This window comes from Kryptolebias marmoratus, linkage group LG9 (genome assembly GCF_001649575.2).
Source record: "Kryptolebias marmoratus isolate JLee-2015 linkage group LG9, ASM164957v2, whole genome shotgun sequence".
NCBI lineage: Eukaryota > Metazoa > Chordata > Actinopteri > Cyprinodontiformes > Rivulidae > Kryptolebias > Kryptolebias marmoratus.
Window position 1 is genome coordinate 27471133 of NC_051438.1, and position 11625 is coordinate 27482757.

The window sequence follows — 11625 nt, forward strand, 5'->3', positions numbered from 1 at the left end:
ATGGATGCATGGATGGATGGATGGATGGATGCATGGATGGATGGATGGATGCATGGATGGATGGATGGATGGATGCATGGATGGATGCATGCATGGATGGATGGATACAAGCAGGCATTGTTTTCTGACAGTTGGTCTGAGGAGTTTGTGTCAATACGCTGAGTTTGGTTTTCTGTAAACATGATGCATGATGGGTAAACACCTCTACTTCGATCTCATCTGTCCGAAGGACGTTGATCCAGAAGCCTTCTGGTTTGTTCAGATCCAGAATTACAAGCCTGACTCGTGCTGCCAAGACTGAGCAATCATACTTGTTCAGTCCTTTTCCAGTTGTACTGTCAGAAATTTTAACCTTTAACTTGCCAACCTGTAGAGTCTGAGATGGAGCTCTTGGGTTCAGCTTCCCTGAGCTTTGCACAGTCTGACCTTGGGGTGAATCTCCGGGGATGTCCTCTTTTTTTACTTGTGACAGATCTTTATCTCTGTGGGCTGATGGAGATTGACGGGCAGCAACAATTGCTTCTCAGAGGTCATTACTGAAGTGTTTCCTCCTTGGCACACATGTATGCTCCTGAGCTTTAAACTACAGTTCCTGCTTTTACAGAAGTGTCACATTGATGATTATCAGTTAATTAATATATTTAATCAGCATCACATGACCTCTACTTTCCCTTCTAAATCCTATGGAAGCAACAAGGGTGGAGTTAGTGTTTCACAGTCAATGACATGGTGGAATCTGTTGTGTTTTTCTACACTTGAGGTGCAATTTGAATCATTTTAGAACTCGGTAAAGACCAGATTGTTTATATTATGTCTCAATAGATCTGTAAAACCCTAAAATTGAAAGAAGTTGGACTGTGAGGACCTTCTATGTCTGTCCAGGTTTCATAACATAAAAACCAAACAATCTTTCTGCTTATCAAACAAAGATATAGGCATGGTCCCTTGTTGGTTCTTGGTTAATTTGATGTTATATTTTCATGACCCAGCGTAAAAAAAGTGTTGAATCTCTTAGTCACAAGGCTGCATGAGTCCCAGAGACAAAGCAGCGTTGTAAAGAATGTAAAGTTGACGACCGGGGGACTCGTGTTTTTTTTTTTTTTATACAATATGAGACGGCCATAATAAGATGTACAGAGGCTGGTAGTACACAGTGAATTCAAGGTGAACATTTTTGTGTTTGTTAAGCCGTTAAACTGTCAGGCCGCTGCAGAGATAGAAGCGAAAGCCTCGTAATTCAGCCTTTTGTTTTGCTTCTAACTTGAATTTATCTCGGTGGAAAGTTTACCTGCCTCTGCTTGTGTTGAGCAAGTCGCGGCCCAGGAGGACGTGAAGTGCGTTCTTAGAAACTTCTGATAAATAACCTTGCATGTTTTCAAGATTTATTTGGACACTGAAAACAAGATGCTCCCGCTTGTGCAAACATAGACTGACAGTAAGCTTTAAACAGCAGGGTTTTTTTTTTTTTTTTACTTCTCGTTTTGCATTTTCATTCCCCGTCTTTCTGGTTTTATTCTTCGCCTCACACACATGCGGTAGCAGACCCACGGGGAGAGAAAGGAAAAAGACGCGAGGTATTACTGGTTGAGGGGGGACATGTACATGCAGCTCCTGGTCTGAATAGCACTTCCTGGCGTGTGAAAGGCGAGCTCGGAGAGGGATGAAGGGAGTAAGAGGTGGAGGTACTGGTGGTGGTGGGGCGCCTCCTCCTTTTCCTCCTTCCTCCTGTTTCTGAAAGCCTTGTTTGCCATTCTTGCGAGTACCTCTCTGAAAGGGGAGTCAACGAGGAGGGGGGAGGACTCGGAGCACGGTGGTGTGACAAAAGGAGGACCACATCCGTGTTTGCCAGGTGTTTCTTTTGTGATTCTCACCTTGCACTCAGGCATGGAGAGCGAAACAGAGAAGCCTCAGAGGGAGGGAAGGAGATAGGAAAGGAGTGTGAGGAAGCATGAAGCCGTAACACACACACACATGCACTGAAAAACACTCGTTCACAAATTTAATCTGCAGGAATGGAGCTGCAAAGACTAGGTGTGTGCGTGTGCGTGCATGTGTGCCGCCTCCTATTTATTCAGCGCAGGTTCGTGGCTTTTATGCACGCTATTATGCTCCGGTGATAAAACGCTTTTCCACAGCCCATCAACAATGCCTTATCATACGCCTGATCGCAACCGGGTCTGCAGGAGCTCGCTAAACCTGAAAACCGCACGATAGCTGCGCTTTTCAGCCCATCAAATGCACCAGACCCCCCAAGTCAAGTCAGCTCAAAATGTACGTATTACTGTAAATGCTATTACCGGGCAGGTCTCTCACAAACAACTTAACTACCCTTCAGAGGACATAAATGCAGATAATGGTCACAAATTAGACTTGAGACCCTCATCTGAGAAAGCTTTGCCCAAAAGATGCCTATCTTGGAGGATTTGCCCTCAGGATTTTACCTAAAATTACAAGCAGATGGCAAGCAGCATAGAAGTCCTGCTTTCATTGTGATTGATGCTCTTTAGCTTCAGCCATATGAGCAATTGTTGGCGGTATCGGCGACGTTGTGTAGTTGCCCTAAAATGCATTGTTCCAACTGAAAGTTTTCAAAGTCCCCATCTTTACAGGAACGGCGTTTTAGGAGTCCCTTAAATGGTATTTATTTTTAAAAACTGTCATTCCGAGTGAGAAAATCCTTCAGCGCCACCATTACATTATTGCATGGACAGCCTAAATACAACTTTTTGAAAATGATGTCAGTCCTACTTTCTGCCTAATAATAACACAGAGGTAGCAACTATAATGACAGATTATATTCTTGAGTTCGTGTTGCAGACTCCAAATACCTTTGCATTTTGTATTTCTTCAATTATTAAACAATTGCATCATATTAAACTGAGCAAAGCAAAAATCCATGAATATTACACCAAATAATCTAAGGCCAGAAAGGTTTTCATTAATTTATTGAACCGTCAACAATCCAAAAAAGAAACGACACACAATAATAATCCGTGTATGGTTCCTTTTTTTTTTTTCGTTTCAAAATAAAATTGCAAAAACAAACCAAGCATGTGTTTTTTTGTTTTTAAAACAAAATTAGAAAAATAGCAATTGCAAAAATAAAAAGGGGTATGCCTTGTTTTTTTTTTAAACTGCAATGGTTAAACCAAAGACGAGCTTTTATTTTGTTGTTAATTCAACGGGACCTTATGGCGGAACCGGAAATGAAGACCTGAACTCCCCGCAGTCACCAGCAGGTGGCAGTAATGTACACCTTCAGTTTCTTTAAAATCCACCAGAAGAAAAAGAACTTTTTCAGTTAGCGCTTCAGAATCTACCAGTTTAAAAATGGATCCGTTTGTCTTATTTTGAAGGAATCGACACATTTCATTGAGAGCTGATGATCTTACCGTCAACAAGATTTCTTTCATATTCGAAGGAAGTCATTAAATCAGGACATTACCGCCACCTGCTGGTAACTTCCGGGTGTTCAGGTCTTCATTTCCCGTTCCGCCATCCCGTTGAATTAACAACAAAATAAAAGCTTGTCTTTGGTTTAACCATTGCAATTTTATTTTGAAACGAAAAAAACCAAAGAACGAACCGTACACGGATTCACATTGAACATTAAGAATACATTTTTAAAAATGTTAGAAATGGTTCTGAAATATTGACACTTGTGTGTAATTTACCCATCTTTTCCTCTGGATACTGGGCCTGAAATTGTCCATTATGGCTGCAGGTTTTGACTGACAGGACTCCCAGCCAATAGTAGTTTATTGTGGCACAAAGGAGAAGTTCCTGTTTCTGGTGTATTTTTACAGTAGCGTACAGCGCAGCATACAGGCCTGGCATAGTTACTGCAGCGTTTGGGTCGTTGTCTGTTTCCATGAGGATAAAAACAATTCTAGAAATGGTGCTGTGTTTACGAGATAAGAGATCGTTTTGAAAAGACAGCGTTCCCATGTGGACTGTTTTCACCCTGAGCCTCAAAATTTAAATTGTTTCTTTTCCAACATGTTTTATGACTCTGTGCTTTAAGAACCCTAATGACCCCCGGCAAATAAAGAAGAAAAATAACTCTGGCCAGGTAACAATAAATTAGCTTTATTTGCCATGAACTACTGAATAGTCATTTTAATTTTGCTGCCAGTCGGTCTGTTCCTAACTTTATTTCTGAAAAACACATTAAGGTGAATTTTTTGGCTCCAAATGTGACCTTTGGTGGAGAAGCAGAGACTTGTTGTTGGAAAGCTGATAACTTTCAGTTTGAGGGTTTGTTAGTTTTGAGATTAAGCAGCTGACAGCATGCGAATAGACCAGTTTATCTATCTTTAGAAACCGAGGGTTGTTGTTTTCTTGCCAAAGGGAATCACCAAGATCCGGAGTCGTTACACAAGCAGAGGCGCAGTTAATTTGTAGATTTATTATAGGAAAGTTTTTCTCTTTGTTTATTAACCTATATTAGATCAGCCAGCTACACAGATGACCTGAAAAGGTTTGTTTTGTTTTTGTTTTTTAGGTTAGTAGCTTTCTCCTTTGTTCCATGTTATTCTAACTCTTGGGTGTAATCTGTCACAAGACACTGTGTACTAAAGATGAGTCATAAAAACACACTTTGATGCCAGATTAACTTGCCAACATTTTTTTGTATTATGTTTTGCCACGTTTAAAGATTGCATTGTGTTTCCGTTGCCATCAGAGGTCTATATATGCGCTGTATTATTTTTTAGGATTATGAGAAAAGATGTCAAAGAGCTTATTTAAGAATGAAGCGCGAAAGCGTTTCAAGACCAAGTCTTAATATGGATCACCTGATTTCCACTGTCAAAGAACTTAAGTTGGCATGCAAAGCCTTGCACTTTAAGTAAAAGAAAACAAAAGTGAAGGAAAAATAAACATAATTAGAGTCATACGAGCTAAGTATATGTAGCAGTTTTGAGATTATTTCTCATTCTCAACCACTGTGACCGAATCTGAATACGTTCATGTGAGGCAGTCCTGGGGAGCTTGATTCAGTTACTGTAAGATAAATACAGAAATAGACTGGTGGGTGGTGTTGTGTTTCATTCTGCCTACCCAAGGTCAGGAGGCTGTAAAATAATATCCCCTTGTAAGAGGAAGGATGTACGTCTCTGCAAACAGGGCGTTTTTGAGCAGACTAAATTAATAAGTGCAGTTAGAACTTTGAGAGCTCCGTGTCCTCTGCCGGTGGGTCAGATTTGTTCGGCTGGTCGTCATTACGTCGACATCATGCGGTGGCCAGCCCACATAAGCTTCCCAAACATCCATGCATCACATTGCAGGGTTCCCACGCAATCTCTGCTAGCACACAGAGTACGCTGTTAGAGTTCACCATGTTGGACAGATGGAACAAATGTTACCTTGTTCCGTGGTGCAAGAACATTGGCTGCTTTCACATTTAAGGGCTAATACTCTTAATAACGGCTGGATATTCTTCATGTTTACTTATTACGTCCACAAAAAGAGTTTTTTCAGTAGTGTCCATCCATCTGAATGGTAGCAAGGTTACCTAAAAGCAAATAATCTGCATCCTACAATTTTTTAAGAAGAAGTTTGCGCTCTCAGAGTGTTACCTTTAATATCATTGCGTTTTGGTACCACCATAGTAAAGGTACCATAATAATGCTTCTGGGCCTTTTTTCTGCCCCTAATCAAAATCAAAATTTACGCTTTTGAGATGAACATAAGTGCGTACTTGTCGATTATGCATTAAAAAATAACTCTCTCAGCACTAAATTAACTGTATAACCTTAAATCAGTGGTGTCCAATCCTGGTCCTGGAGGACCACTATCCTGCATGTTTTAGATGTTTCTCTGCTCTTTAACAGGTCTTTAAGCTCTGCAGAAGCCTGTTAATCACTCAGTCATTCAAATCAGGTGTGTTAAATTAGGGAAACACCTAAAACATGCAGGATAGTGGCCCTCCAGGACCAGGATTGGACACCCCTGCCTTAAATAATCCCTTGTTTGAAGAACCGACCTTACAGACAGGATTGCAAGTCATTTTCTTGGATAATTAAGTTAAATACTGACCCAAAATGAGCAAATTATCAGTCATTTTAACTAACGACAACCCCTATAGCATTTATTGGTTTTAACTATTTAGCTCGTTAACTTTCAGTATGTGAAGTATATCCATAGCTCTGACGTTATCCCAACCTTTGACCCTCTGGGTAAACCCACTGTCACAAATCTCCTTGCTGGGCTGAAGGATGCCTAAGATGACCTTGTGGCTGCTCTGTGTTATGTGGCTCATGGCGCTGACCTGCCACTCCGTATCCATTTCCAGGATCCGGTCTCATCCACGAATAGCCGAGCTCACCCTCCTCCCACCATCGTTGCCGTGGAGACGACCGGTCTGACCCGGAATGCCGTCGTTCAGCACTACTACGGATTTCGCTCCTCTCTCCGAAGAGCTGAAACTATCAATTAAGGCAGCGCCGGTCCCCTCACCCCGCCCCTGTCAGCCCCCTCCCTCAGTCACATAACTCAAGCAATCGGAACTCAAGAGGACACCAATTTGACCAGATTCCACTTTCTCAAATTGCAGGAAAACACACTTAACTGATGGGCCCTCCTGACTTGAGAGGGGCCATTGTTGTGTGCCCTGACCCCCGCACTCCTCCCCATACCTTCCTCTGGCCTGTCACATAACAAGCTAAGAGCACACCTTCCCCCCCCCATGCCAGCAGGCACTCAACAGGCAGGTCTTTGACGAGCCCAGGGCCTCTCTGGGCATCTGAAGGGCCATTCTCCAGGGTCAGAGACCACAGGGGAAAGTGTGTAAATGATATCTGATGGCATGTAAGTAGATCATTTGATAAGCAGGCATACCTGTCAACACGACATGACAGCTTCACTGTAGGAGCCAGATTACCTTGGATAATATTCAAACCTACACAGGTTTTTTTGTGTGCGTTTAATGTGAGACATGACCACAGGATTACTTTAGAATGCAAGACGCACTTAAAGAAAAAAGGAAAATAGAGCAACAACCTGAGAGGAGCCAGTCCACATTTACTAACATGTGTAAAAAAATTAAAGTTACACCAAACTAGTTTTGTTGAACAGTCAGAAATGATGCACTTCAGTCACTTTTGATTCAAAGGGGATCCCACACTGTTCTGTTGTTACATATTGGCATTGTTCTTGTCTCCCCTATGAATTAAATTGTGTAATCTATAAAATGTTTTCTAGGGTTTCTAGGGTAGGTGGCCGTTCGCCGGCCGATCGTGATTTATTAAAAAAAAAAAGATTAAAGTTGACAGGAAAGTTGAAAATATGGCTATTTATAACTACAGTTGTACAAAAAGGAACTTTTGAAATACTTTTTTAAACAAAAATACAATTCAAAGGATTGCACCTAATTTGAATCCTAATTTAAATCACATTTACAAATAAATTAAATTAACATAAATGAAAAAGTGCAAACAAGGCACCAACACACGTCTCACATCAAGGCCAATGAGTAACAACAGAGAACTCTGAAAAACAGACAGATGCTGTACTGTACTGTGCTTTTTGTGGCACAGGCTGCATGTTGGATCACTACACAAAACATATCTAATGCTGAATTTAATAGCATCATTTTACTGTTAAACAAGGATAATATTGTCACTAAGCACAAAACATGCTTACCTTATTCGGTCTTGTAAAGCCACCCGCTGAATTTTAGCTCAACTAACCATTTTTGGTTAAACCCGCTCGTTCCATGTTTATTATCATGGCTCTGACAACCTGCTAACTTCAGGTAGCTGAAGGCGGCTCGGCCTCAGGGCTCATTAGAGTCACGCAGTGGACGCGTTTATACTTGGCCCTTCCGTCGGTGCAGTATTCTCCAAAAAGACGGGGGGCAGTACGCTACGTAACCAGCGCCAAGTTACAAAAAGTGCACGACGCAACACCGCGCAGGGCCTTCGTGCAGGGGCGGGGACAGCGCGATTGCATCACTGTTGGCGCGCGCACCCTCGCACGGTGAGGTAGATAAAGGTAGCGGTTTTGGGTGTGCAGGTGGGGAAAAAAGGTGTAAAAAATGACGTATTTATAATAAACAAGCCCATCAGGCTTATAATACGCTGGGGGAAACCCTGGTTTTCTACTCCAACCAAATATTAAGCATGCACTTTACTTCTAACCCTACCCATCTACTCATAACTCCTAAAACTAACCATTTCTGCTGCAGTATTTTGGGAATAGTCTGTGTCTTACCTGTGACAGGCAGCAGACAGATTTCTTTTTTGGAAAATAAGCGAGTCAGAAACGGTTCCATCCATGATCCAAACGTCTGCAAGAACTCCAACCTCAAAAATTTAATAGTGGTTCGAGGGAATGGTTCATAAGAGGAAAAGAGTAAAGAAAATAGTCATTATGCAATTTGTAAGCCTTCATTTTAAAACATTAACATTTTGTTATGTGGGTCAGTGTAGGTATTATACATTTTGATGTAAGATCAAGTTGAAGATGCATGCTCTGGTTTTATTCTCCTAAACGGGATTTCTTTTTCATGACGTACACCATGTCACTCTGGTAAACCATCAGGACACAAACCCTGAAAAAAAATGAGCTTAAGGAAACTTTATGTTCAAATTGTAATAATTAATATGTGTGAAATCCATCTGCACCCAATAATTATTCTGCCTGCCTGTGTGTGTTTACCTGAGGTGAATCAGCCGTGCTGTGAAACTGTGCCAGGATATCCTGAAACCTTTGAGGTGTGTAAATGCATGTGCACTTAGGGTTTGCTTTGGTTGTCAGTCTCTCCATCATCACGACAAAACATTCCTCAACAACACCGAGGAGGAAGCACGGTATATAATTTGCGCTGTCTAAAAGAATTATTCAGCTCAGCTCAGCTGCTCAAAGTTTGATGGAGGGTTCCTAAAAAAAGATCAGAGATTCAGGAACGGAGGTCAGTGATCGCCACATAAATCACCTTGCCATGCCGAGAGATTGCCCAGAAGCAGATGTGCCTTCGGCATTTGGCACAGAGCTGCTCTGCCGGATCAAACAAACAAAAAAGAAGTCCAACCCTCAAACCATAAACATGTCCCTCCTCAACCCCACAGCGGAGGCTACAGCAGCACTGTGTGCCTCCCTCGTTCTCTCTGTTTCAACACATCCCTGTCTTGACTTCCTTCCTGCCCCACCCTTTGAATTTTAATACCTGCCTGTCATTTTTTTTTCTGCTTTTTCTTTTCTCTCTCTCTACCTATCCCCTCCTTCACAAGACCCCTTGCTGCACATCTAGTAATTACTCCAGCACCGAGAAAACCCTTTCATTTAAAGGACTGGCAATTATCTCGGTGGAACACAATAAAATGGCTTCCCCTCAAGAGGAAGGGGAAGTTTGATCTGTAAAAGGCTGTTCCATGTTCAGACCCTCCAGGATTTCATGATGTTGCGATCACAACTATTAACGCAAAATCAAGCAAACCCCGCGAAATCGCAACTTTTTGCAACTTTGCCCAAAACACCACAACTTTAACCCAATATTTATTGTTTCTAAAGTGATTCGCCACCGTTTCTGCTGTCTAGTCTCTTCTTTGTGGGTTTGTGTAGCGGGGAATACAAAATAACCCCAAATAACTCATGAAGAAGACACGTGACGTCACTTCCTGTTAACATCAGAATGCCGGGAGCGTGCAGGAGCAGTGACCGAAGCCAAAATGTGCGCTAATGCTTCACATTTGCCCACAAAGATTTCAGCAAACCAGTTTCCTCCCCAGCTGCAGCTGTTTTGCACGTCCTGCAGTGTAATCATGGAACATAAACGCATCGACAAACACTTTGTGTCTGCAAAACATGTGAGGAGAGCTGCAGACCAGGGACAATCCAGAAATGCTCATGAATGTCAGTTTAGAAGGTATCAAAGTTCTCAAATAAAGCACCTTTTGAGAATGTCAGTGTTTGTTGGGAATTATTTTACAAACCTAGGAAGGATTTTTGGTTTATATATTAAAAGTTATGGTTTTTTATTGATTTTAGTATAAAAAAAATTGCAACTTTTCATTGCAACTTTTAGGAAAATGCCCGCGAAATCCTGGAGGGACTGCTTGTTGCACCGCCTCTTTCGTGGAACGGCAGCAGAGGTGGAGGTCCCTTCTTGCTCCGATATTTGATAATCAACAAGGAGGCCGGGGAAGCAATGTGGGTCTAGCGGTGAAGCTTTATTGCCAAAGATTTGTTCCTCCTCGTTGTTAAATCGCCACACTTACGATATATGAGCACGGTTCAGATTTAAAAAGGTTTAAATGGCTACCTTTAACCAGCTCTGATTTAGAGCTTTGGCCTTCTGTTCACCTCCAGGGGAATCTATAAAGTTGTTCAAACAATTGTAAATAACACTTTTATGGTGCTGTGGGGAAGAGTTTGATCCTAGCACCTCTCTGGGACCAACACCACTGTTAGGTAGATTATTCAGCTTTGGCCCACTTTCAGAGCAGCAGCAGCAGCGAACGATCCTGTGACAAAGCACACAAAAATGTAAATTAGTTTAAAGTTGTAAAATCAACTATTTGGAAAGACGTGGAAAAGGGAGACTGTTGAATTTGGCCGTCGGAGATGTCTGTAGTGTTGCAGGCTGTGTAAATGTAGAACGTGTTTGACATAGATCAAATAAGACGTGTTAAAAAAGTGATATATTAACCAGATGGGATCATGTGACCAGTTAGCAGCAGTAGCAGCCTGCATTGATCTCAGCTGCAGTTTGTTATATCAGAAATAGGAGTGCTCAGATATAAATTTGGCTCTGATGTCTGCACTCCGCTATGAAAAGGTATTGATGTTAGGTAACATGATGCCAAGTACTGCAAACAAAAAAAAAACGAGTTGGCAACAAAAAGTACCAAGTGGCAAAAAATAGCTCAGTTTTTAAAGGTAGATGTGACATTTTCACAGTTCAGTGCCAGATCCGCATAATAAGTAGGTAAATATCCCAATAAAGTGAGGCCAAGGAGGATTGTTTTTATTTGAGGTACTTGAAAGACTGAAAAACAACATTTTCTCCAGAAATGCAGCCTCCATTATAATAGTTATTATGGTCTGGTGTGCACATTGTGAGCAGTTTTCCACGAGGTCTTTTTTTCTTTGGCAGAAAGTGAAATTCCATCAGTAGAAATGGTCGTAAAACATTGGGTAAGAAACTGTAAAGCTCTGCAGTACAGTACGATGACAGACAGGCTCATAAGACCCTAATTCCCAAACAGTCGGGCCGTTGTTTGACATGTAAATAAAAACAGAATGCAATGATTTGCAAATCTCGTAAACTCACATTTTAGTCACAGGGGAACGTAGTAAATGCAGGAAATGTTGAAACCAAGAAATTGTATCATTTTTGGGGGGGGAGAAAAAAAAGATAATTTAGATTTTTCTGACAGGAACACATTTGAAAACTGGCAAAAAAAGGCTGTAAAAATAAAAGGTACGAATAAGAAACAGCTGGAGGAGCATCATCCATCCATCCATCCATCCATCCATCCACCCATAAATCCATCCATCCATCCATGCATCCATCCATGCATCCATCCATCCATCCACCCATAAATCCATCCATCCATTCATCCATGCATCCATCCATGCATCCATCCATCCATCCATCCATCCATCCATCCATCCATCCAT

At 41.6% G+C, this 11625-nt stretch overlaps 1 protein-coding gene across 2 annotated transcripts in view; it reads left to right on the plus strand.

Moving 5' to 3' along the window:
* spata5 (spermatogenesis associated 5) overlaps window positions 1-11625 on the plus strand; it is a 116936-nt gene that overhangs the window by 72832 nt on the left and 32479 nt on the right. The window contains exon 16 of one of the 2 annotated variants that reach the window (XM_037977310.1): window positions 6296-7262. The exons of the other annotated variant lie outside the window; for it this stretch is intronic. Coding sequence (XP_037833238.1) covers window positions 6296-6439 — 144 coding nt within the window. The 3' untranslated portion in view covers window positions 6440-7262. Of the gene's footprint in view, window positions 1-6295; window positions 7263-11625 lie in introns of those variants that run through there. 2 annotated transcript variants of the gene reach the window in all.